We start from the raw sequence: 27,142 nt of genomic DNA, 5'->3' as shown, positions 1-27,142 counted from the left end.
ACCCATATTCTTTGTATTTTTAAAATTATAAACAAATACTGATTTTGCTATGTAAGTTTTATTTCTTCATAAAAATTCTTCATATTTATAATCATGGCTAATTTGGTCTTATAATGTTAAAGTCTTACATGAAAAATCAGAAACATTGGTTTAAAAAATACATTACTTCTTTATGAAAAGACCTCTGTTTTATAAAATATGAAACTTAAAAAATCCAGATGCCTAATTCCTAGATACCATTATTTCTGCAATGGAATATGGTTTGGAATTCACTGATTTAGAAAGTAAGAGAAATTATAGAAGTAATTAGTCAAAGGCAAAAATTCAATATTCTATTTCATTGTAATCCAGTAAATTATAATAAAAACTATTTAAAAGAAATATGGAAAATTTAATTTGATATAAAATTTCTAGTTTACATATTTTAATAAATTTAAATATAGACTCATTAATAATTATGTCTATTTTAGATTATTTACAAATATTTATAGGTATGTCTCTGTACTTATATATGATAGATACAAAGTTAGGAAAGATGGTTGTAAATATGCAAAATAGCTCTTCAACAGCAAATGGATTATATTCTGAAAATTTGTTAGTACATTTCTTATCAGGAACTTGGGAAATATTTTATCCCAGAAACAAATTTAATATGATGCAGTAGGGTCAGGGTAACTGAGAAAAAAAAAAAATCCATTGATCCATAAGTTACCATGGTGATTAGTAACCACACATGGGAAAGAATTTCTTGCAAAAATATACACTTTGCCCTTGCTCAAGTCAGACCAGTGACCCACGCCCTTCTATAAATTACTGCAGAATGGGGAAGGGTGGCACAGTGGTCCGAGCTCTGAGAGAGCGGAGAGCAGAAACAAATTTCTTCATTTGGCAAAACTAGACTCAAGAGATCAGGAACAGAAACAAAGAATGGTGGCAAGACTATACATGCTACTCTTTGGAATGTAAAACAAGCTCAACAATTATTAGCTAAAATAACATCAGATACAAGAAGTAAGCAGGGTGGGACTTAGGGGAAGTGAGAAGAGGTTGAGAAACTGGGATAGGATTGGTAATGCTGGCACCCTGGCGTCACCATAGATGTAAAAGGAGGAGCAACTGAAGACAGATGCTTTCTTCCTAATCCTAACCCTTGCTGTCCCCACAAAATTCATTCTAGTTCAGCTCTAAATCAACCCCAGGACAAAGGAATAAGCACCATGAGAAACTAGAGGGTAAAGGAAGAATATTTTTTTGTAGACAGAATTATCAGAGTTAATACTGATGGGAGGAAATGGAAAGGAAATAAACCCAGATATGGTATATGGAAAGGAAAGAGACACCTCAAGCCATAGCTGGCTGTGAATGTCTCTGATCTAAGGGACAGAAATGAGAAGGACTCAAGGGACATGAAGGGCAGCACTCCATTGCCCAAGTTTCTTACTACTCCACTGGTCCTTTAATGGGATCCTGCTTTTCCCACCTTCTAGATGTCAGAGTTCCCAGGTATCAAATTTCACCCCCAGGTGATTCCAATCACTTCTATCACAGCTCATAAACACATCTGTACACTGATTACTGCTAAACTAACTCCAAACCCAATCTCTCCTCCAAGTCCCATAATACTATGTCCATGCCCTACTCCTTCTAGAAGCCTTAAAACCAGATCAAATGTACTCACTCAAAAAGGTGGTTCTTGATATTTACTCCTCAAAGCTCAATCCTCTCCCAGTTTTTCTCATCTCAATAAATCACACCCTCATTCACACAGTTGCTATAGCCATTAGCCTGGGAAACATCTCTGATTTGTTTCTCTCACACTTCATACTCAATCTATCAGCAATTCTTCAAGTTGTATTTTCAGTATTGTTGGACACAGTACCTTCAAAGAAGATACTACCAAAGTCCATCCACTTCCTACCATTTGCAGCAACCTAATTCCAGCTAGGACAACTGCAGTCTCCCGACTTTCCTATTTCCACTCTCTCCATGCTTATTGTCTAATCTTCTCATAGCAGTCACATCCGTGTTTGAAGGGGGTATTTCCAATAGCATGCCTTCAAGCTCAACACATTCCCAAGACCCGCTGTCTCACAAAATCCAAGTCTTACTACTCAATCTGGTCTCTGGTCACCTCTTCTCCTTGCTCTCTCTCTCCTCACTCATTTAGCTCCAGTCTTAATACTCCTGTTCTTCCTGGACCACATGAAGCTTGTTTTTGTCTCTGAACATCTGTTCTGTGCTGTTGCCTCTACCTGATATGCAGGTCCCAGAAATTTTCATGGCTTGCTCCCTTAGGTCACACAAATACCACTTTCTCACAAATGCCTTTCTTCATTACTCTACATTTAAAAAGTACCCCCCATACCCTATGAGCTTTACTTTACTTCAACCCTTTATTACTTTTTGGCATTGTTAACACATTTATTCATCAGTTTATTTTTTTACTCATCAGTTTATTTTCAGCTTTCTTCTGAGAATGTAAACATTATGAAGGTAAGGATTTTATCCAACTTTTTCTATATCTTTTCTCATGCAGCCTAAAATAGTTTGTACTTAGTGTATGTATTTTAATTGCTCACTTTGGTACCCTAGAAGTTTCATGTTTCACTATAGAAAAATATTGTTTCCTCAAACTGACATACAAAAAATCATATTTTAAAAAAGCAAAAAATTTCTGTAGCATTTAACCCATAGTTCAAATTATAATTTGCATGATTTTTTTTCTAGTGACTTTTAAAACCAGTTTGATTTTTCAAAAACAGGGAGGACATCAAAGTAAGTACTTTCAGAATTATACTTTAGAAAGAGAAAAAAATGAAAAGGCTGACAAATACTTTACTCTCATATTTTTAAAATGTGCTCTGTGATTTAAGCAGTAATTATGTAACTCTTCCTAGTGAATTTTGTTAAATATTTTACTATTTGACAGTTTGTGTCACAGTTTTTCACACTAAATCTGGAGTTATGAACCAAACTATAAATGGCCTACTACTATGATATAAAGTAACAATTCCAAGGGTAAAGACTTTATTTATTTTAATAGATAAAATGCCTCAAAGCAATTGGCTAAGAAAAGTATTTTTGAATAAATGCTAAAGTTTTTTTAAAAACTTGTAAAAGTTAATATTGCATTTATATCATATACTCAAATTAATGGCCACTATCAAAATATATTTTAAAAATATACGAATACTACTAATACAATACCTGATCACTTTAAAATGCTTACTTGGTGCCAGGTACTATTATTTGATACATTCATCTAAACCTGAAACAGCCTTACAAAGTAGCTCCATTTTAGAGATCAGAAAACTGAGGCATTACAAAGTTGGCTGTCCACGTTCTCAAAGCTCGAAGAGGGTAGTCCTGAGATTTTAAACAAGCATTTTGGTTCCATAGCATGTAAACTAATCTGCCACAGAGTTATATCACATGAACTTTTGAGAGAAGCAACATTTTTGTACAGAAAGTTTTTATAATTAATGGTTGTAACATAAAATTTCATTATTAAACTTATTTCCTACTCTGAATTTCAAATAGATATAGGCATCTTACCACACAGATATGATTTTAATGAGTTTTATATCATTTGAACAGGTCAAAAGCAACCCAGAAATTTCCAGACAGTTAATTGTGAATCCTGCCTTTTGGGTCCTTGAGGCCAAAAATTTTTAAACATTTCCCCTAATTTCCAATAATTGAGAGATCACTCTTGTTGCAAAGTAGAAACCAAAGACTTTTTTTAAAATTCAGAATTTACAAGTCACTTCAGCATAGACTAATACACATGCACTAAGCTTATATTAGGCAGTGATTTTTTTATTTATACTTTTTAATATTTTACATTTCTGTCTGTATCATTAGTATATTCTTTTTTAGGTAGATATCCTAAAAAGACCAATAACATAAAGACAGTAACATAAAGGATGCCCAAATGTGTGGAAATGAAATCAAAGATATATATAGATATAGATATAGATACAGATATATCTATCTTTACATACAAATACACACACATATATAGATATTTATTGATATAAATATCTTTGCCAAAGAGGGCCATCATCTATTTAATATATAAGCTAATCATTGGGAAATCACCATAAATTTCTATATGTTAGACTGATGCTCTGCATTCTACAGGCATGTGCTACACTCCAGCTGTAGCAGTAAAATTACTGAAACTGTAATTCTCTTAATATTTAAATAATATATTAAAATTTAATTTTCAGCACCTGGAAGAATCTGTTTGTGTGCCAGCAAATGAGGTAGCTGGGCCTGGAGCTCCTATACATATGGGACTCAAAAACAACCTATCACAAATAATTACTAAGCAGAGCAGCTGTAGGCACCACAGTAGTCATTTAAAAAACAGGTCAAAGTTGCTTGAATTCTTTTCTATTTCCCAGATATCTTGTGCATAAATTCTGTGAGATTTATCCCTTTCTAATTTTCTCATTTTGTAAATAATTTATTTTTACTGAAAATCATAGATTGAGGTGGAAAAGGATAGCAAGGGCATCTTGTGATTTTTTTTTTCCTCTTTAAGTTGTGTGCATTAAAATAAATTAAGCCCCTGATTTCTCAGGTTTTTAAAATTGTATACATGAATGTGCCGACCCAAAAGCATATGTATTTGTTAAAACTGTTTACAGGAAGGATTACATATTCTGTGAATAAACAAACAAACTAAACTAAAGCCTATTTACTGTTCTATGTATATGGCTTTCCTACACACATTGTGTGTGTAAAATACGAGTCTAAATATAGATGAACACAAACGTCATTAACAAAATATTCTTCTATACATTTTTATGCCATCTGGTCCATGTATAAAAGAAAAATATAAAAATTACAACTTTTTCCTTTATTAGATTTGAACAAATCACTGAGTGACATGAATAGCAAGCTAAAGATTCAAAAACATTTTACATACTTTCATTCACAATGAAGAAAATAGAATTCTTTCAAGAAATACCTTGTATGAAACAATTCCTAAGTTCAGAATCCTAAATGGAAATGGTCAGGTACGACGCGCCTCTAGTTTCTCAGTGTATTTTTAATCTGCTCAGTGAGGAACAAAAACTCAGAAGAGAGGGCACATTTAGGATTTTTCTCATCACTTTGCTTTTCCCAAAAGCTCCAGATGAAAAGAAAATTAACTTGAAAAGTGCAGTTAGTAAGAAGATGGCAATGTTAAGAAGCCCCCGTCACAGAAATTTTAATTGCTTTGCCTTATCCTTAGATTTCCATTCAGATTCTTGGATATGGAAAAATGTCTAAAGGTCTGTTTTTGGAAAACATCTAATGACATACACCTGATATTTAGAAAAAGAGTAAGATTTTTGTTGGAGGGAAAGAGGAGGACTAGGGGATAGGAAAAAAAAAATCTACCAAGAATTTATACACTATTACCTTCAATCATTTTGATGCAAGTCATTCATACCACCACCATGCTAACAAGACATCCAATTTACTAAACAATGAATACTGAAAATACATTTAAAAGGTACAAATGACTGTCCAAAGAATGACACTGAAAAATATTAAGTAACAGCTCTACCTCAAGATAAGCCTCACCATTAAAGAGTTTTAATGAAGAGAGCCTTCAAAGGCTAAATCAGGAGGCATTGATTAGATTGCCTCTAACTTTGTGTTTTGACACCTTCGTCTTTCGTGGCATTATATTGTCTCTGTGCATCTTACAAAGGAAGCATTTTACTAGGCCCACACAAGAAACAGGAGACAGCAACGCTTATAAAAGAGACTGTCAAGGGTGTGAGCCAAAATGGGTCTCATTTGGATTTCAAGTGAAGAAAACTCCTAATGCATTTCATTACAATGTATGCGAACCTCTGAAAAGAAGGATGGATTGGGATTCTCATCCCTATTAATTTATTGAAATGGATTCAGGTTTTCCTTGTATATCAAGAGAGACCATGTGTTTCAAGCAAGGTAACAATATTATAGTTCCAATAACCAAATATGCTATGATTCAGTATGCCCTTCTGTGAGATAAAGAGGATGCAATTTTCTTGATAATTGGGATTTCAGTTTAAAAATAAATACTACAACAGCATAGCAACAAATAAATATTCTTTGTTACTATCTTTGTTTTGAAGATATGATCAAGCTGCTACACAACACAGGGATTGATTCAGTCTTTGTTACCAGAGCACGCTTTTTATCATTTGAAATCCTATTTTTTCCCTTACCACTGTCATTCATATATTGACTTTTTATTTCATTGAGGAACTGTATGTATGATGTAATTAGGATAACACCAGTGAAAGTCATATTTTATTAAAAGATAGCGTAAAGAGAATGAGATAAAGTCATAGCATTTTTAGCACTGTATTGTGTGGTCTACCTATGCTTTCTTCATAAGAATGTTCTAGTTATCATGTACCTATCAGGCAATTCATGATAGAAAAAAAGTACTTATATTTGGCTGATTCTTCAACTATATTAGAATGATATCTACCATTAAAAAATTCCGAATCCTTAACTACAGAGAAATGCCATGATCTAATGCACTTAGACATCCAAATAATTTCATAAATCCACAGGATTACAAATATAAGACATATGCTCTCACTGCTCTTTAACACCATTAACATTTAGAGATGATTGATTATGTTATACCAATAACATTCTGTGAATTAAAAGCTGATCTATTTTTTATGTAAATCATACAACCTGCTAGTCAAATTAAAGGTTAAATATACATAAAGTCATAGAATAAAATACAGATAATCTTTCTCATAGAGCATGGATCTATGATATACATGCTCAAATGTAATAGGAACAACCAATTCATAGGTTGCCTACTAATTAAATCCAGTAAAACAGCATGAATATATCCTCCTTATGTTGTTACACATTTTGTTCCAAATGGGAATAATATAACCACAGCTAAATAGAATTACAAATTGTAGCTAGAAAACACAATTGGAAATAAAGATACATTTACAAACTTGAGAAGAACTCTCTATAAACAAATTCATATTCATCATTTAAATTTTTTCCTGTAATTGTAACTATAAAATAAGTGCAGAAGGAATACATATAAATCAAATATTCAGCATGTGTACATGTATGTTGATGCATGTCTAATGCCATAGAAATCTATATAGAAAAATTCTAACAGCAAATCTCAATGAACTTTGATATACTCTTATTTTTATAAGAAAGAATGTACATGTCCCTAGAATATATGCAGTAGAAGCATTTTTGAATGAATTATAATTAAATTACAATGATACATGTTTCTTATTTTTATCTTGACAGTTCTTGTATTCTCTAGCAGAACCTATTACAAACAAATATATGTCAGGTTACTTGTTGAATAATGTATTTCAAGCACTTAAAATTACTAGAGAGTTGCCCAAGATCTACATATGATTACATATTTTTGGCCTTAATTTTTATTAATGCATTGAATATATGAATGTATTTTATAATCTACTTACAAAGCAGTTAATATCAGAATTTTTAAGGACATAACAAAGGTAGTAATACTACCTTTAGGATATAAACTTTATGGCATTATGAATAAAACTGACAAGTATAAAATTTTATCCATAAAATAAGTGATATACTTATGTTAATTCACCTTTTTAAAGATATTATGTGTTGCTCCATTTTTCTGACAAGGCTTCCATTCATTCTAGAGACATGTTGAAAAACACTATATTTTCTCTCAATAAGGAAAATCACTTTACCCACTATCATGCTTGTTCTGTCTCAATAAAAAATCAATCATCAAATGCTTGCTTCCAAGTTTTACTTGTTAAACTGCCAATTTATGCATACAGTTTGGCTCAGCAGAAATTCACTCAGCACCATTTCTTTCATTATTATAATTTTGTACATCTCATAAAATGCTTTACACTTAGAGGGTAGGGAGAGTTACAAAAGTTTTCATGCGCTTCTATGAAAGCATCTAATGTTATAGTTAAAGTAGAATGGGAGGATGTAGCTCCAAATCATCATTTTTTCAGAAAAAGAAAAACTGTATTGTTTCTGTGGTTTTTCAAAGTAGTAAAGGCCTGATTGATCCCACTGACTAAGGCAATTGAATCGGTTGTCTAAATGGTAGTAACGTCAATGTCAGATATGTGGTTATCTTTTCATCTTGGCCCACTCTTGAATGTAAAAATCAGATGTTTGAAGGACATTTCACTGACCTGTTATGGCCTCTGAAACTCTCAAACACAATACTAGTATTCCTTATATAAGTGCCACATTTTGGATAAAACCCGCTTCATCAATGATGCCTTTGCGACATCTGGCGGTCCTTAGGATATATAAAAATTACTTTTTTGTTTTTCCAAATCTATCAGTACTTGAAATTTCAGTCCAAAAGCCTTTGATACCCCCTAGCGGGGGCACAAAAGCACTCTGGCCTGTAAACTAAGATGTGGACTACCATGAATCCATATGGTGCAAAAGGTCACAAATCTTGAGATGTGGTGACATCATGACAATAAGACACTTTCTAGACAGAAGCTGACCCATTTTGAATATAAAAAGGACCCTGATCACATGTTCCCACACATTTAAAACTATAGACAGAAAAGAAATATGCTAAGTGCTCCATGCAGAAGCTGAACACCAGTGTTTGAGGGTACCTATAGTGCTCACATTTAAGGAATACTACACAGGGACTTCTAGCAAGTTTGCTTTAAATGATCTAAGAGCTCTGTTTTTTTACAAGTTGATGCTCAGTAAATGTTAATAAGGGGCGGGAGGTGGTTGAATGACAGGGTGCACGTCTCCATGCCCTCTTCGGTTGCTTTAAAAATTATTAATCCAGTAGAATTGAAACTTGTTCTACATGCTTCTGTTTCTACTTATATTTTCAGAAAAGTATAGAATTAAATATTATTTTATGCAGAAGGAAAAATTGTCATTTGGATTTTTATTCTTGTTCTATGGGCAATTTAGTATGAGAAAAAGAGAATAAAAACTCATTCCCATCTTTTCATTACTCTCTCAACAGGCATATTTGTCATCCACATTGAGAAATCATGACTGCACTGATTCTTTGCTCAGTGGGAAAAGTTACATGTGCTCTATGGTTGATCATTTATTCACTTTGAGTCTTGGTGAAATAGTACAATTGACAGCAATAAATCAAAAGTAAGTATTTGATGTTGGTTCCCTATTTCTAACCATTTTTTTCAAATATTTGCCTAAAGATCTATATTGTTTTAGCTCTAATAATACTGTCAAGAAGTTTTCTAGAGAGAACTCTGGCTTTCTAGATTTGATTTTTATAATCAAGATTTAATATGTATCTCATTTCTGATTTTTTTTTCAAGTGGTCAATAGTTCACAGGCAGTCACTGTAACTACTCACCCCTTCTGACACAGTACTAATATTTAGTGTATGTAAGCATACATTTCTGAGTTGCATTCAAAGATATTTTACACATCATAATTGAATCAACTTATTTTCATATATAAATAAGTTCTAATTTATTTGCAATTGTAACAATTTTGTATAGATTTTAAAGCTCTCAGGTGTCTTCCATTAGCTATATACTTTCCTAAGGGTGGTGATAGATCTATTTGATAGTATTTATAGACTAAAGTTTGAAATTTAAAATCATCCATTTTCTCCATTTAAATAATACAAAATCATATAAAATAATGAAATGAATAGAGATTGATAGTGTCCTCTTGTCATTGCTTAAAAGAATCTTGAATAAGTAGTATGATACAAAAAATTTCATTGTGCTTTATTTTTAAAAAGAAATAAGATGGATAAAGTAAAGCAATCCATCATCAGTATACTATTTGCTAGTATTTCATATTACAAATGATGGTTTGATATATAATAAAGTAAACATTATTATGAGATATATTGAGCAAAATAATTGTGTTTAGTTAAATACCACTCATTGGCCCCAAATGTTCCTTGCATAATAAAATAAACATTACATTAAAAGCTAAAAAAAAAAGAGATCCATCCATACCTTTAAAATAATATACATTTTAAATCTTTTCAAATGCTGAAGCAATAATGTTGATTAAGGATAATGCCAAATACACAGATGGCCTCTCCATAATTAGGTATGAAATTAAAAATATGTTTCAAATATGACTACACATATAGATATAAAAGAGTTAAATTATGTGAAATTATGATTTTAAAATAAGTTTTCTTTTTGGGAAGGTCTGTCTTTCAGAATTAAATTTATAAGGCATTATGAGAAATATGCAACTTTCAGTGTCAAAACCAAGAATTGTCAAAATGCATCCTGCTCTCAATTCCTAACAAAAAGTAATAGAAAATTTTTCATACTATTTAAGTATTCATTAAAGTTATTATATTTTCTGAAGGTCATGTTTGGAAGCACCAAAAAGGAAAATAGATATAGATTGAGAAAATAAAATTAAATGAACAATGAAAGATAAAATATATTAGGTGTGGAAGTCATTGAAGGGATCCAACATAAGCATAATTGGAGTTCCCAAATAAATGAACCAAACAAATACAATAGGAAAAGTATCTAAAAACATAATTTAACTTTCCAGAAATAATGTAAGCTTGAAATAAGACAGATTGAAAATTATACCACTTAACTTAGCTATCTGCAATGTGACTTGCTCCCCCATTTGACCCCCATTTAATCAATATTACCTGGGTGACTATACTTGTAATCTTACTGGTCATGGTTTTGCCTCACTTCATGCCCACCTTGTAAATTTCGATTGGGTCTTATAGTTTTGTCCCACTTTATACCCACCTCACCACATGGCTGTGATGTATAAAACATCTTTGAAAAGTGGGGTGGGTGGGCAACTCATTTTCCAGTCCCCCTTCTGTATCTCTTAGACAGAAGATTTCTTTCTCTCAATAAAATTTTCCTACTCTTAAAAAAAAATTATACCATTTTTATTATAGTTTAGATCTAAAATGTCCCCCAAAAGTATCATGTGCTTGGAAGGTGGGTAAATCATGGGGGGCTCTATACATATTACCAGTAGTGGATTAGTCCAGGGATGGGTTCATAGCTGACTTGCTGTTAGCAAGAGAAGCCTGATTAGACAAATCACTGAGGGCCTTATCTGGAAAGGCCTACCCTTTTTTTCTATTTCCTGGTTACCATGGATTAAGCACCTTCTCCTCCACCATGTTCCTCTGACATCCTTTTACTGCCTTGGAGCCAGCCAATCATGTATAAAAAATGTAAACCAAATTAAGTTTTTCTTCCTTTAAATTTTAGGTTTTGAGTATTGTGTTCCAGCAATGAGAAAGTGGCAAATCAGATTTTGATAAGAGGAGTGGGTTCATTGCTTTGACTATATGCAACTATGTGTTTTAGAAGACTTAGGAAGTGATTCATAGAAGGGGTTTGGAAAGGTTTGAAGATGCTGGCTAGAGAAGCCCTAGAATGTTGCAAGCAGAACTTGATGGGAAATAGTAGTCACAACTCAAAAGACCAGAATAGTGATAGAAATATAGACAGTAAAGGCTTGGGAAGTTTCAGTTGGGAACAAGGACTCCACTGTAGTGTGTTATATGTGTGCTATACTCTGGCTGAAAATTTGTCTTAATTTTGGTCATGTTCTATGATTTTGTGAATAACAGAGATTAAGGACAGTGGATTAATTAATCTGGCAGAGGAAATTTCAAAGTACTCCAACATTCAGCCTGTGGCATGCATTGGTATTGTTAACTGGTTTTAGCTGGATCTATAGTAAAAAACAGAAGCAAAAACCAAATGTGAAAAATTTGCAGTTTCATCAGAAAGAAAGCACTGGCGAAGCTGTGGCCAAGGACCCTATGGTTGCTGAAAAGAATAGCATTAAAAAGAAGCTAAGCACTTTGTATCAAGAAAATAGAAAAGATGGCTTGATTGAGGGTATCTCAGGCATTAGCAAGACCCCATCCTTCACAGGCTCAAAAGTGCAAAACTAAATCTTTCATTTGAAAAGAGAACCCCAGGATGCCCTGCTCAAAAAGGGCCACTTAGAAAACTGGTTCCCTGGGATTTGTTTCACTGTGCTCGGCCATCCAGGCACTCAGAGGTCTCTGGAACCACAGCCCAAGGGGGACTGGCTAGTGCTTGAGCTGAGGGCTGACCTTGGTATCATCCATGTGGGGCTGGCTGTACAGGCATGCAAAATACAATAGTTTTGGAGTCTGAGAGGCTCCTATCCAGATTTCAAAGGAAGGTGTAGGGAGAGGGGGGAAGGCAGTGCCCCTTGGAGGGCAGTTCACTCCTTGAAAGAGTGAAGCCAAAAATGCAGTGGAGAACTCAGGAAGCTAGAGGTGCTGAGAATGTGGAATGTCTGGTGAGGAAAGCTGAAAGCAATGAGCTAAGTCACTCTAAGAAAGAGGTCCCAAGGGTTACAACCAGCAAAACCATAGGGATAGGGCCACTCATGCCCTTTGGAGCTCACATCTTGCACAACTTCCCTGGGTTCTGGACATTGAACCACAGGATTTACTGCTTGCCCTGCTGGGTTTTGGTTTTGCTTCGGTCTTACTGCTTTTTCTCACTCTATTTCTTCCTTTTGGAATGGGAATGTTTATCCTGTGCTATTGTATGTTAGAAGTATTCAATTTTGTTTTTTATTTTTTCTGGGACTCACAGCTAAAAGTTTGCCTTGAGTCTCAGAAGAGACTTTCAACTTGGGCTTTTTAGCAGTGCTGGAACTGTTAAGACTTTCATGACTCTTAGAGGTAGACTGAATGCAATTTCCATAACAAGATCAATATGAGTCTTCTGGGGACCAGGGAGATGGAATGTTATGGTTTAGATCTAATATCTCCCAGAATTTTGCCTAATGTGTTTGGAATGTGATTGGACTGTGTGGGCATTACAATTGTAAGTGAATTAGTCTACTGGTAAGTTTGTGGCTGACTTGCTGTTAGGAGGTGGAGCTGTTAGAGTGTGCTCAATGGAAGCATTACCTGGAAGGGTATATCTCCCTCCCCAGCTCTTGCCTTCTTTCTCTCTGCTTCCTCCTTATGATAGGTTGAGCACCTTTTCCCCTACCATGACCTTTAGCCAACTCATTTCTGCTTTTCAGCCAGCTGACCACAGACTGGAACTATAGGGCAAAATAAACCTCTCCTCCTTTAAGTTGTGGGTGTTAGGTATTGTATTCCAACAACAGGAATGTGACTAAAACACATTTTCTTAGCAAAATTGATATAAAATTATAAAAGCCAAACTGTATGCTGGTGACATAACTAATCTTCAAAAATGACAAAATAATTCTTTGACCTTTCAGTTAAAATCAGTTATCTAAGGATGAAAGATAGTATGACTCTAGAGATATCTACAGAAACAAGAAAGCTATGGCTAAAATGTCTTCTGGGAATTAAAGCATTACTGAAAACTATATGCCTACTCAAGCTGTCATTCTAGTACAAAAGCAACAGATAAAAAAATTAAAATATACAATATTCAAGGAGGAAAACTATTATGAACTTGTCTCGAATAAACTACTAAAACTGAGATAAATGGAGAAACCATAGTTAAAGGATGACAATAAGAATTGAATCCATTTAAATATAGAGCTAAGCTTAAAAGAACTATAAAAGTTATGGTTCAGGAACAGACTGTAAACTTTCAAAACTAATATAATACATAAATAATATAATTTTTTAAATTTAGAAAAGAAATGGGAAAAAGGCTGATCTGGTGGGTACATGAATTTCCTTATCTTGTACATGAAAGTTCAAAATCTATTGAATTAAGTGTAAACATATTTAAAATTATAAATGTAAATGATGAAAGAACCAAGGTAAACATTATATTCAATTAAAATTATATGATTCAAGTTCGATCCCATAAACCAAAAAAAAAAAAAATTATATGATAAAGGGCTGGGGATTTAGCTCAGGGGTTCCAGCGCCTGCCTCACAAGTGCAAGGTCCCAAGTTCGATCCCTGGTACAAAAAAAAAATTACATGATAAAGATGAGCAGTACTCATAAATTGTTCCAGGACATTCATCCTAATTAATGGGAATGTGGCTTTATAAGGAGGACCACAGAAAATTGCTGAAATGCAACTTAGGTGAGCAGTTGATCGAGTGAAATTCCAGAAATACTGGCACATAGGATAATATGTGAAATAACAGAAGTAGTGCACAGCAGGGCCAAAAGCGGGGCAGCTCACCAGGGGAAAGAAAACTGCCCCATGGAGGAGCTGAAAGATAAAATCTCAGCATACTCTTCAGAATACAGACTGGTACGTATTGGACAGACATGAAACCTGAGGGAAGAGTGGCCTGAGTTCTGCCAAGTAACTGGAAGTGGGAAGCTACTTCCTAGCATTTTGCAGACTTAGTGCTAGGCTGTGGAGCCATCTTAAGCTTCCATTGTTGAGGGAGGCTGAGCAGAACAGAAGGCTCCTCACTCTGTATCTTCAAAACAACAACAGCCACTTCTCTCCAGTGAAGCAAAAGGCACCCTCGCTAAGAGATAGGTTGAGCCCAGGAAAACAGTGACTGTGACACAAAGTAACTAAGATCGTGAGGAAAGAGAGAGCACTGATCAACCAGGCTGTGGAAAACCTGACTCTTTGCAGTCACCCAGAAATTAAAAAAACCTTGTCAGTGGGGAGCACATTCAACCAGGCAGAGGGAAACACCAAGGAAGCAAACAAAAAACGGTGGCTCAAATATTGTGACAGAGAGGGTCCAGCAGCATGAGGTTTTGCAGGAAGAAGTGGGTAGAGGACAGGGACTGATGGAAAACTGGTTGTCCACAGCTTTTCTTCTCAGTACAGGCCCCGTGTGCCCAGAAGCCTCTTCCCAGCTCACAGGCATCCAGAGTAAAGACTGTAGGGGGAGGATTTAGTTCAGTAACAGACACCGCGCTTTCTTTTTTTTTCTTCAAATGTCTTTTATTGGAAGGCCATGCATTGCCTTCATTTATTGTATTTCAAATCACGGTACAGTTACTTGTGAAAACACTGAGTGCATTGTCTAGTGCAAAAAAACCCCAAAAATTGTTTTAGGAATGTAGAGAAATATCCAACTTAAATAACAAAAAAGTGCACTATAATTACTGCTGCACTGCAGTCATTTCTGCATTTCCCATGTTTCTTAAATAACTATCTTGTCGGATAACACACAATATAAAGAGTAATTATGAAAAACATTTACAAATACTTCTAAAGTCTTATTGAGAATATCCTGTTGGCATTGGATAGCCAATCATAGGTGCAGCTGCAGTAGCAGGATATGAATATGCCTGTTGATTCATACCATTGTGCAAAAGTACAAGGTCCTGAGTTTGATCCCTGGTACCAAAATCATTCAATCAATCAATCAATAAATAAATACTGCAGCAAAGATACTTGCCAGCTATGCCTCCAAAATGATAGATCTCCAGAAATGAGGCACACAATCCAGATCAGCTCATATACTAGGCAAGCAAGAGGCTTGGCAGGCAACCCAGATCTTTCCAGTACCCTCATTGACAGATACAAAAACAACACAGAACGCTGAAATATCTGGTGTGAATCTAGTCTTGCCACCAACAACTTTCCCTTAGCATTCATTCGTGTCCACAGAGGAGCAGAGTTTAGCCTGCAGACTACACTAGTTTGTCCTTCTTGAACACAGGCTGAGAAGGAGAGCTCCAGACTAAAAAAGATTTTCAAAACCTTCTTACATAAGATATTTTATGATCCCATTGATATGAAATGTCTAGGAAAAGCAAACCTAAAGAAAGCAGGTTCCTCAGGGGAAAGGATGGGAGAAGGGCATGACTACAAATTGATGTGTTGGAACAACTTGGGGTGAACATTCTAAACCCTTTACATTTAGAAAAACTCATGAATTTGTACACTTACACAGCTGAATTTTATAGTATATAAATTGAACCTCCATAAAGGCGTTTTAAAGATTAATGTGTTGATAATGTGGATTATCTCCACATTTTTTGCATGAAACTTTTGTGAATCTTTTAATTGATCATTTCAGATCTTTCTTCAGCTCTTCAATGTTTTATTCAAGTAAACATTTTATCATCATGTTACCAATTTATTATTGCTTGTATAGTGAGAATGTTAAAAATCTATTGTAGCAATTTAAAGTGCTCATACTTTATTACTAACAGTGATCATTATGCACTGCAAATAGATCAGGAAACTAATGCCTCTGAGACCATGTACCTTTTCATCAACATCTCTTTCCACACATTTCCCTCCCCATTACTCTTCCCAGTCTCTTTTCACCTCCATTCTACTCTCACCTTCTATGAGATCTTTTAGAGTTCACATATGAGTAAGATTATGATACCTGTGCCTGGTTCATTTCTGTTCCTGGCTTGTTCAACTTAGCACAATGTTTTTGAGTTGCATTCATGCTATTGCAAGGGACAGACTTTCTTTTCTAAAGCTGTATTGCATTCCACTTGTGTGTGTGCAAGCATATACATGCATGTGCACATGTGCAAATGTACCACATTTTCTTCATTTTCTTCCATATCTTGGCTACTACTAGTAATGCTAAAATGAACATGGTGTGCAGGTAAATTCTTGCACATTTCAATTTCAACTTCTTTGGACAACTGGATGAACTGATTATTAATTGGTATGTTAATTAGCTAGTTAAATATTTCTATACCATCTACATGGATAAAAATGATACCTACATTGTTTCTCCAAAATATACAAAATTATTATTTGTTAATTACAAATAAGACAGCACCCTTTTCTTGTTGAGCTGGGGATTTGTGGTTCTCTTAAAAATCAAAAGGAACAAGTACTATTTTGAAGAACTCAAAAAGGAGTCATTTGAACATCTTAAGTCTTATTTCCTATAGCATTAATGCATTTTTGTTCTAAATGCTTCCTCTCATATATTTATTCAGTGTGCATTTCTTCTCCATCACCATCAAGCCTGATGTCTCACCAGGGCCTTGGGAGATGAGTATCAGAAAAGCATAGCCTCTAACTCCATGGAAGGACTTGCAATTTAATTTTTCATATGGAGTTAAAATGATACACCACCTCAATAGTTGTTTGGCACATGATTTTTGTGTCCAAATATAAACTCTGCAAAATTAAGGGAATATATTGAATCTCATTTAACATGGTGGGCAACATAGTAGCAGAAATAAAATTAGTCCTGTTCTTTAAAAAGTAGGCCAACCACTTCTTTTGAGTTACTAAACCAACCTTATAAAATTTAAAAAGCAACTTTTCGACAAACTCCTGTTTTTAACAGTGAATTCTGGAAGTGCAAATGTTACTTTCTCTGGTTATTTATTAAAGAAAGCATTTCTCTTCAAAGAATGCATTTTAAAAGAGTATCAAGGAGTTTGCCTGTGTGCACTGAAAAATATCCGGGTTTTTCTTGATATTGTAAATAAAATGTTTGCCTGAATTAGCATATGGTATTAACATCTGATATATTCTTAGTCCATATTTCAGTGGTTATTCTGTTATTTATACAAAATAATTAAGACATTTTGGCTCACCTATATAAATGTTCATATAAACATTTATACATATTTTATATTTTTTCAAAATTGAAGGCACTTGAATATACTTACCTTGTGTCATATCAAGTTCATTATGGGAGACAATAAAAGTCTGAATGATTAAATTACTAGACTAATGTGGTTCTGTTGCAATGAAATATATTAATCATTCAGATAGTATCTGAAAAGATCATGATACCTATGTGTTATTGACCTTTAGCTACTTAAAAGGCACAGGAAGGGATACCCGCCTAACTTGCAGGATAAAGTACAACCATTAGTTAAACTCCTTAATGGAGTCAGCTTAAGTGTGTATGGGGGAGTAACAAAAGTTTTTAGTTTGCAAGATTAAAAGTGTACAATTATTCACCAATGCAATGTATAGCCTCATATTGTGAGAAATGTGAGATGTATTAAGTAGGGGAAGACACAATCTGTGAGTACAAAGTTCTATTTATTTACCATGTCCTTGTAAGCATAAATCCATTGATGGGATCCCTGATATTTTTAGTGTGATGTTCTTTCCAAAGATGTTTCTTTCTGTTGGTGATATTTGGCTTGAAAAAGTAAAGTTTCAGAGAGAAAGTGTAATATCTGCTCACAATAAAATAGAAAGTACTATTTTTCAATATAAACTTATACTTAAAACTTATAGAAAAATCTCCAAGAATGTTCCTGTTCTTGTACTATATAAACAAGTTTTAGATTTGTGAAGAAGCTTCATATTTAATTGTAAACATAGTTTTGTTTAAAGTTTCTATGTAAGAATTTGCTGAATTTCTCTATCTTGTGAAGACCATGCCCAATAAAACCAGCACATTTTCTGTTCTACACTGGCACAACAACATTTATCCAAAATTGTAGATCGGATGCGCCAGTCATCGCTCTAACTCCTCCATAATCAACTACCATCACCTTCGTCATCATAGAGTACATCTACCTGAGCCCAACAGATATGAATCATGGTAGTGATTATTTGCCACAACTTGGAAGGCTGCAGGTAGGATGGAGAACTCAGTTTGTAGCTATTACACATTGGGAGAGTGTGGTCATTAATGAAAGAGTGGAACTGAAAATGTATTTGCATTTTCTTGGAGCTATCTTTATGTTAATCCTTTATAAAATAATATCAAAATATTACTTTAGACAGAGAAGTCTTAGGAAAGATGGAAAGAGAGCAATGAAAAGTATCTGCATCAGTTTTCCAATGTAGTGAAATAAAAGATATTTATCTTATGACGTTATTTCCTCTGTTACAAAAAACCAAGACAGTGGCTTTATTTAATCACCTGAAATAATGGGATATTTGAGTGACCAACACATATATATTATTTTGACATATACACTATATTTAGAATAAAGACTCTGGTCATCTCAGATCAAGAACAACCTGAGAGATTTGTACCAAAATAGATTAACTATTTTTAGTGACAGAGATACAATTCGTGAGCAATTACATACAGTGAAATAAGTATGCCTTTCTTTTTAATGAACATTCTGTTAGTCAAGGAGGATTTGTGAAGTTTCCACAAAAGGCATATAAAGCCACATTTTAAATCAGTTGTAAAATGAAGGAAATAATGTCACATGTTGAACTTGGGGGTCAAGATCAAAATATAAGATGAGAAGTCTGATTCAGAGGACTAAATTTTAAGACTTTATTTTCAGAAGTCAGTGATGGAAGGCTAACATGAGAACTTTGAGAACTCAAAGAAAAAGAATTGAGAATAGTTGTAGACAAAATTTAATCTCTCCATATACCATACAGTTCTCAACAAGTAGATGGTGTAAAAAGCCATTTGTCAAAAAATTTATTCTCATATTTCATTACCTATAGAATCTCAGGTAGGCTTTTGCCTTTAAAATTATGAGTGTCAAGTCAATATTGCATTGGAGATCTTAACCAAGGCAATAAAGTAAGAAAAATCTTATTTCAAAAGGCTTTCATAATTAAAAATAAGAAATTAAGATATTATTCTCAATTGTACAATTATTCTAACAGAAAATGTCAACAATTTTTCAGATAAAATTAGAACACATGAGTTTAGCAAATTGCCAGATACATTATTAACAACCTTTATTTTCATATGCCAATAAATAGAAAATTAAAACTTATACACCATTTATAATAATATTAAATATATAAAACAATTAAAGTAAATTCTAATATTATGAGATGCACAAAACATCTATACTAAAAACAATACAACATTAAAAAATTTACAGACTTATAGAGGGATATGATAGCTCCATGGGTTAGAAGATTTAACATAATTCATAAAACATGTTCAAATTCATCTATAAATATAATGCAAATTCAATCATTCCCAACAGGCTCCCCCTTTGAATATGACAGCTGATTTTAAGTATCTTTATAACCTCAAAGTAGAAAAAGATTTAAAGGGCAGAAAAGCCACTAACTAGAAAGAAAAATATTTTACAAGTCTTGTTATGTGAAAATTAAACACATCTATTAACTAAAAGGCATCATTGAAAAACAGAAAAGGCAAGCCAAGGAATAAGAGAAAGCATTTGCAACAAAGGTTTTCTTAATGACTCATTAAAGGTCTTTTACCAAAGATGTCATCCCAATGCCTAATAAATGTATGAAAAAGCATTCAACAGCATCAGTAGTCATGTATGTCAGAGTGGTGAAAATCATATTTGTATCAGTGAGAATACTATGCAATGAGAACTTCTCTATTATTTCTGGCAGAAATGTAAACTTTGGAAAACAGCTTGGCACAATCTAAAGTGGAACATATGTATACTCTAGGACCCAGCAGATCTACTTTCAGGTATATATAATTTTCCACACATATGCCAACATTTCTGTACATGTATGTTCCTAGCAACATTATTCAAAATAAATAAGAACTAGAAACAATCCAGTGTTCATCAACAGTGACATGGATAATACAGTTGATATAGTCATACAGTGGAATAGTATACATCATAAAAATTTTTAACTGCAGCTACATTCAACTGCATGAATATGGAAAAAGCCCAAATGAAAAGAAAATATGTATGATTTTATTTATGCAGTTTTTTAAAAGTCATCTACAAAAAAAGGAGAGAAAGAAGGAAGGAAAGAAGAGAGAGAAAGAAAGAAAGAGAAAGAAAGAAAGAAAGAAAGAAAGAAAGAAAGAAAGAAAGAAAGAAAGAGAGAGAGAAAGCGTTTCTTACAGGAAATAACAATTGTTGGCAAGCACATGGAGAAATAGTAATCCTTGCGTATTGCTGATGTGACTGTAAAATAATGTAGCTGTTGTGGAAGACAATATGGCAGTTCCTCAAAAAATTGAGTATATGATCTAGCAATTCCATTCCAGAGTACATACCCCAAAGGAGAGGAACTGGAATAGGTATTTTACATCCATATTCATGGAAGTGTTATTGATAATGCAAAAAATAGAAGAAACACAAATTAACAAGTTGTACAGTGACAGATACAGGACAAACAAAATGTAGTACATGCATACAACTGAAAATTATCTGGCCTTAAAAAGGAAGGAAATTCTGACATATGCTACGACACTGATATACCCTGCAGACTTTATGCTAAGTGAAATAAGCTAGTCACAGATAGATAAATATTATGTGAGGCACCTCGAGTAGTGAAACTCGTGGTAATAGGAAGTGGAAGGGTGGTTCTCAGAGTCTAGGAGAAGAGAATAATGGGAGGTTACTGTTTAAAGGGCATAGAGTTTCAGTTTGGGAAGATACAATAGTTTGGTGACAGAGTGGGATAATTTTACAAAAATGAGAATATACTTAATGCCACTGAACTGTACATTTAAAATTGTATAAGGTAAAGTTTATGTTATGGATATTTTATCACACCAAGAAAATCTAGACTTCAGTGCTGGAAGTAAAGATGATAGTAATCTTACAGGACAAGGGAAAGCATGGTACCTGTGTTTGGTTTCTGGAAGGAAGAGGAAGCCGTTCAAAGATGCTGGCAATGTACCATTACTGGGCATAGCTTATCAGTGATGGTTAAATGAACGTTTGCTTTGTGATATTTATAAAGCCTCACGCTTCTGCTTTGTATCATTATTTGTTATACTTTACAAACAGACCTTTCAAATAGCACAGAAGTATTACATGCATGTTCACAGAAAATGAAATATCTACCACATGCTATTCACTTGACAATATGCTAGCAGTCGATAGTGAGAAGGATAGGGTTTTGGATCAACTGCGAGCCTTGAACTTGAATCACAGCTTGACCAAGTACAAGCTATGTGACACTGAAAATTTCTCACTTTCTTTGAATTTACTTTCTCATATTTATAATCAAAGATATGGCAAGTGTTCTATAGAATAGTTTTAAGAATGAATACCTTATATTAAAATATAAAGCATATGGGAAATAAGAAGTGCTCTAAACATATTTGATTTTATCTTCTCCTTAGAACACAATTTCTTAATTTTAAAATCTATTATCAGTGGAAAGTTGAGAATATTCTTGTATGGGAACCAGATCCAGAGTACATATCAAGACAAAACTGCCCCCAATTTTTTGAGAGAAACTGTAGTTGAGTCTCTCATTTAATTGACCGAAATAAACAACAAACAGATTGGATTTATGACTTTGCTATGAGGGTCTAAAGCTATGTGAAATACTACATTGAAAAAAATGTAAAAAGACAAAGTCATGAAAAAATAATTAGCCAAATATTTTTAAAGAGTTACATATTAAAATTAAAGAGAAAATTTACCTTTTAAAAATTAAAAATTGACTTTCACTTAACATTTGGAATATTCTCTGTGTCCAAAAGACAACGAGACAATCTTTGCTTTATCTACGTACATTTTACAGAGGTGTAGCTGCGTATGATACAACTGCTTCTAGTTTTATCCAAATCTACTGTTAAATTACCCATGTAATTATACCAGTAGAAATCATTTTGCCTTTTTATTTTTAATTGACACTTTACTGGTAAGATTCTGGATATACTTAAATGCAATGCTTAGAGTTTTTATTATGACAAAGGGTACATTTTCATATTATTGTTGAAGGAGGTATATGATTACTAAGTTAAACATAACAGAAAACTATAAACCATAATGGGAAGGGGACCAAGAGTTGGAAAGAGCAGGGAGGAATGGGAGTACTGGGGGATGAAAAAGAATTAAGATGCATTATGTACATGTGCCAACTCCTCATGATAAATGTAATCACCGTGTACTGCCAACATGCAACAATAAAAAAGAAACAATATAGAAAAAAAACAGTGCCACTGATTCACTTCAAGGCATACATTTTGATGATTCTAGTCACAACATCTTTTTACACATATTTCCATTAAAATAATGGTAATTCAGTTACATATTTCATCTGAAATGGAGACCATGATGTGGCAGCTTTCTTCTAGCAGTATTTGCCAATAAGAGAATACTTCTTAGAAATTCAACACCCATTCATGATAAAATCCCTACAGAAAATTGGAATAGAAGGTCTTTATCTCAACCTGATTAAGGCTATCTATGAAAAACCAAGAGCCAACAGCATACTAAATGGTCAAAAAATGAAAAATTTCACGCTAAAATAAGGAAGAAGACAAGGATGCCCACTATCACCACTCCTGTTCAATATAGTTCTGGAAACATTAGCCACATCAATAAGAAAAGAGAAAAATAAAATTAATAAAGATAGGAAAGGAAGAAGTTACACTGTCATTATTTGCTGATGATATGATACTTTACATAGAAGATCCAAAAATCTCCTCCAAAAGACTTCTAGACTTGATTGACAGATTCAGTAGAGTAGCTGGATACATGGTCAACACTCAAAAAACAATAGCCTTCTTGTACACAAATAACATACTCACTGAGAGAGAAATTAGGGAAACAATTCCTTTCACAATAGCGTCCTAAAAAATGAAATATCTACGAATCAATCTAACAAGGAAGCAAAGGACCTCTACACTGAAAACCACAGCACTCTGAAAAAAAGAGATTGAAGAAGATATCAGAAAATGGAAAGACATCCCTTGTTCCTGGGTAGGAAGAACCAATATAGTGAAAATGGCCATACTTCCAAAACTACAATATAGAATGAATGCAATGCCGATTGAAATTCCAGCAATATATTTCACAGAAATAAAGAAAACAATCCAAAAATTCATTTGGAACCAGAAGAGACCTAGAATAGCAAAAAAAATTCTAGGCAACAGAGACATGGCAAGGGGTATCACAATCCCCAACTTGAAACTATACTACAAAGGTACTGTGATAAAAATAGCATGATACTGGCAAAGAAACAGACCTGAGGATCAGTGGAATAGTTTAGAAGATGCAGAAACAACTCCAGACATACTCAGCCACCTCATCTTTGACAAAGAAGCCAACCACCCTCATTGGAGGAAAGATAGCCTATTTAATAAACAGTGTTGGAAAAACTGGATTGCAACCTGCCGAAGTTTAAAACTAGACCCATACCTGTCACCATGCACTAAACTAAGATCAAAGTGGATTAAAGATCTAAATATTAAAACAGAAACACTAAACTTGATGGAAGATAAGTTAGGTAGAACTCCTGAAGACATTGGCATAGGAAAAGACTTTATGAATGAAGCCTCAGTAGCATGGGAACTAGCAAAAGGAATCAACAACTGGGAACTCATCTTATTAAAAAGCTTTTGCACTGGAAGAGAAACCACCAAGAGAGCTAAGAGACAACCTATATTGTGGGAAAAAATTTTTAGCAGCTGTACCTCAGTCAAAGGACTACTATCTAGAATATATAAAGAACTGAAAAAACAGACCCCCAAATTTAAAGACCCAATTCAAAAACGGACACCTGAAATGAACAGACATTTCTCAAACAAAGAAGTAAAAGCAGCAAAGAAACATATGAAAAAATGTTCAACATCACTGGTCATTTGAGAGATGCAGATGAAAACAACACTGAGATTCTATCTCACTCCAGAAAGAATGGCTGCTATCAAGAAATCAACAAATAACAAATGCTGGTGGGGGTGTGGGGAGAAAGGAACCCTTCTACATTGTTAGTGGGAGGGTAGACTGGTGCAACCACTGTGGAAATCAGTATGGAGATACCTCAAAGAACTAGGACTAGAGGTCCCATTTGACCCAGCTATTCCTCTGCTGGGTATCTTCCTCAAAGAATTAAAAGAATCATACCACAGCGATATATGTGCACCCATAATTATAGCGGCACAGTTTGTAATAGCAAAAGCTTGGAAACAGCCGAAGTGCCCATCAACTGGAAACTAGATAAAGAAGATGTGGGGTTTTTCTATAAAATGGAGTACTGCTCAGCCATAAAGAATGAGAAACTAGAGACATTTATAGCTAAATGGATATTAAGGCCATATTGAGGCAATACTCTTAAGTGAAATAAATAGGACACACGTGTAAATACCGAATAGTTTATCTGGTGTGAGAAACTGAAAGTGTAAATAATGATTAAAATGAATAATTTATAATTTGAAATAAGAAGAAAAGTGGCAAAAGGGTAGGGAAAATGGGAGGAGAAGGGGAAAGGAAAGAAGGGAAAAGAAAAATTATGAGAAAAGGAAAAAATGGAAACAAAGTCTTTGTAAATAGGGAAGGGTGGAGGGGGTGAAGGGAGAACAAGGAATAGGGAAAAAATAAGAACCAAGATACGTCATGTACAGGTACAAGTACCCAATGATAAAGGTAAATGTATTGTATACCTAAAATGTATCAATAAAAGAATTTAAGCAAAAAAAAAAAAAAAAAAAAAGAATAGTTGTTAGAAGTTATACATTGATGTACATAGCAAATTGACAACGGTTCTTCTTCTTATTTTTTTTTGGTACCGGGGATCGAACTCCGGACCTTGCGCTAGTGAGGCAGGCGCAGGAACCACTGAGCTAAATCCCCAGCAGACAACGGTTCTTGAAACAAATATTTTGAAGCTAATATGAGCAAAGAGTGCCATATATAAATAAAATTATCAAACCCATGTTTTTTAATTGGAATTTTAACCTTTACCATTCTATAGTTATTTACTTTCTAACCTTTCATATGGTATTACTCACTCTTCTCCATCAAACTTATTCAGTTAAGAATTGCAAATGAAATATAAGTTTTAGAAATTAAGCAAACTCTCAGTACACAATTCCCATTCTTCTCACTCCCTTTCTGTTGCACTCTCATATTGCTATTGCTGTTGATCCTCCAACTACTTTCAAATCAACCCAAGTGGTGATTGAGGGTTTCCTCATGGGAGTATTCACCTAGAGCAAACCAGCTCAATGGCTCCCTACCAGGAAATTCCAGGAGAACAACGGGTATGTAGGAGATCCTAGAATGTCAATTTGTTCAGTTTTATTTGGTTACCACAATATGGGACACAAATTATTGTCTTACTAATTACTAGTTGTAAAAATCCATCCTCTTCCCAGTTCTTTTAAAGTAGTTCTCCAATATCAGTGTAAGGTCAAGGCAGATAAGAGCACTTCATGGATTTATGGGTTAAATATAATCTAAAAGTATTTTGGCAAACAATTAAGAAGTGTCATAAATTGACTATTCCCTTAAAGGTATGAATTATGATTTCTCTCTTTATCTTATATTACAGTCTACGTAATTTAAATATTTATTCATTTTCTTCAGGGCATAGAAACAGCAACAGAAAGAAAGAAAAAATGATAAACTTCATTCACCCTATTTTATAATTAGAACAGACTACAAAGGAAACATTTTAATGTAAGCAGTGAGTTTTAAAATGAGTATTGTAAAGTCCCGCTGTTTTTGAAGAATATTCCTCTTCTTTATTATAATATTAAAAAATAAAATGAGCCCATGAAAGAGCTCTATACATTCACATTCAAACTACCTTATAGTGTATGAAAGAAACAGTGTTATATATTACCTTCCATTTGTATAAAAAGCAAAAATACAAGTTACTGTAGGAGTTACAGTGGTAGATCTGGAAATGTCAAATTTTACTAAATTTTATTGAAAACCTCCATAAAACATAAGCTACATGTTTATTTGAAAATTTACTGCCAAGCATGGTGGCACATGCCTGTAATTCCAGCACACTGGAAGCTGAAGCAGTAGGATCACTGAGGTCAAGGCCAGACTGGGCTACACAGTGAGTTCAAGGCCAGCCTGGACTACACAGGGAGACCCTGACTCAAAAAAAAAAAAGAAAGAAAAAGAAAAGAAAAAAATTACTGACTGTAAGTTTGCTGTGATACTCCAGACAAAGCCACATGTCAAACATACAGTTTAATTCAACTTCTTTAGGGATATAGCAGATTTTTGTAAACTAAACTAAGACTGAGCAAAATTTTGATTCCTTTGACAGTTCAAAAGAAAAACACGAAAAGCTACATAGTCAAATAAGAAAATTTCTTTTAGTTAAAAGAAGTAGTTTATAGTATATAGTCTTTCCATGAAATGACTTCCAAAATAGTCTTCCATTACAGTCCTTCCATTAAAACATCCATATGCTTTTTTGATGAATGAAATCCTGAGTGTGGTAGGTCATGCTGATACACATTAAAAGCAGAGTAGACTTTCTTTCCTTACTGATAAGGCTTTGGTACAAGTGAATTCCATCCTCCAATCTTCCACGAAGTATAAGAGAATCAATTTTAAAATAAAGCATTAGGAAGTAATCATTAGTGAAATAAGCCTCAGGAAATAAGCACTAGGAAAAATAAGAAAAGAT

General features: G+C 33.9%; 1 protein-coding gene across 8 annotated transcripts in view; it reads right to left on the bottom strand.

Annotated features, from left to right (window-relative positions):
- The window catches only part of Kiaa0825 (KIAA0825 ortholog), a 382,237-nt gene that overhangs the window by 166,258 nt on the left and 188,837 nt on the right, over window positions 1-27,142 (bottom strand). The window contains exon 20 of one of the 8 annotated variants that reach the window (XM_087180708.1): window positions 1,912-27,121. The exons of the other annotated variants lie outside the window; for them this stretch is intronic. Within the exon in view, the coding sequence (XP_087036834.1) occupies window positions 27,079-27,121 (43 nt within the window). The 3' untranslated portion in view covers window positions 1,912-27,078. Of the gene's footprint in view, window positions 1-1,911; window positions 27,122-27,142 lie in introns of those variants that run through there. 8 annotated transcript variants of the gene reach the window in all.

Source organism: Heterocephalus glaber, unplaced genomic scaffold, assembly GCF_053883595.1.
Source record: "Heterocephalus glaber isolate CG9 unplaced genomic scaffold, H.glaber_assembly_v1.0 deba00001465, whole genome shotgun sequence".
Taxonomy (NCBI): Eukaryota; Metazoa; Chordata; class Mammalia; order Rodentia; family Bathyergidae; genus Heterocephalus; species Heterocephalus glaber.
The sequence above is the reverse complement of the archived record's forward strand: the minus strand, read 5'-3'. Positions and strand labels throughout refer to the sequence as shown.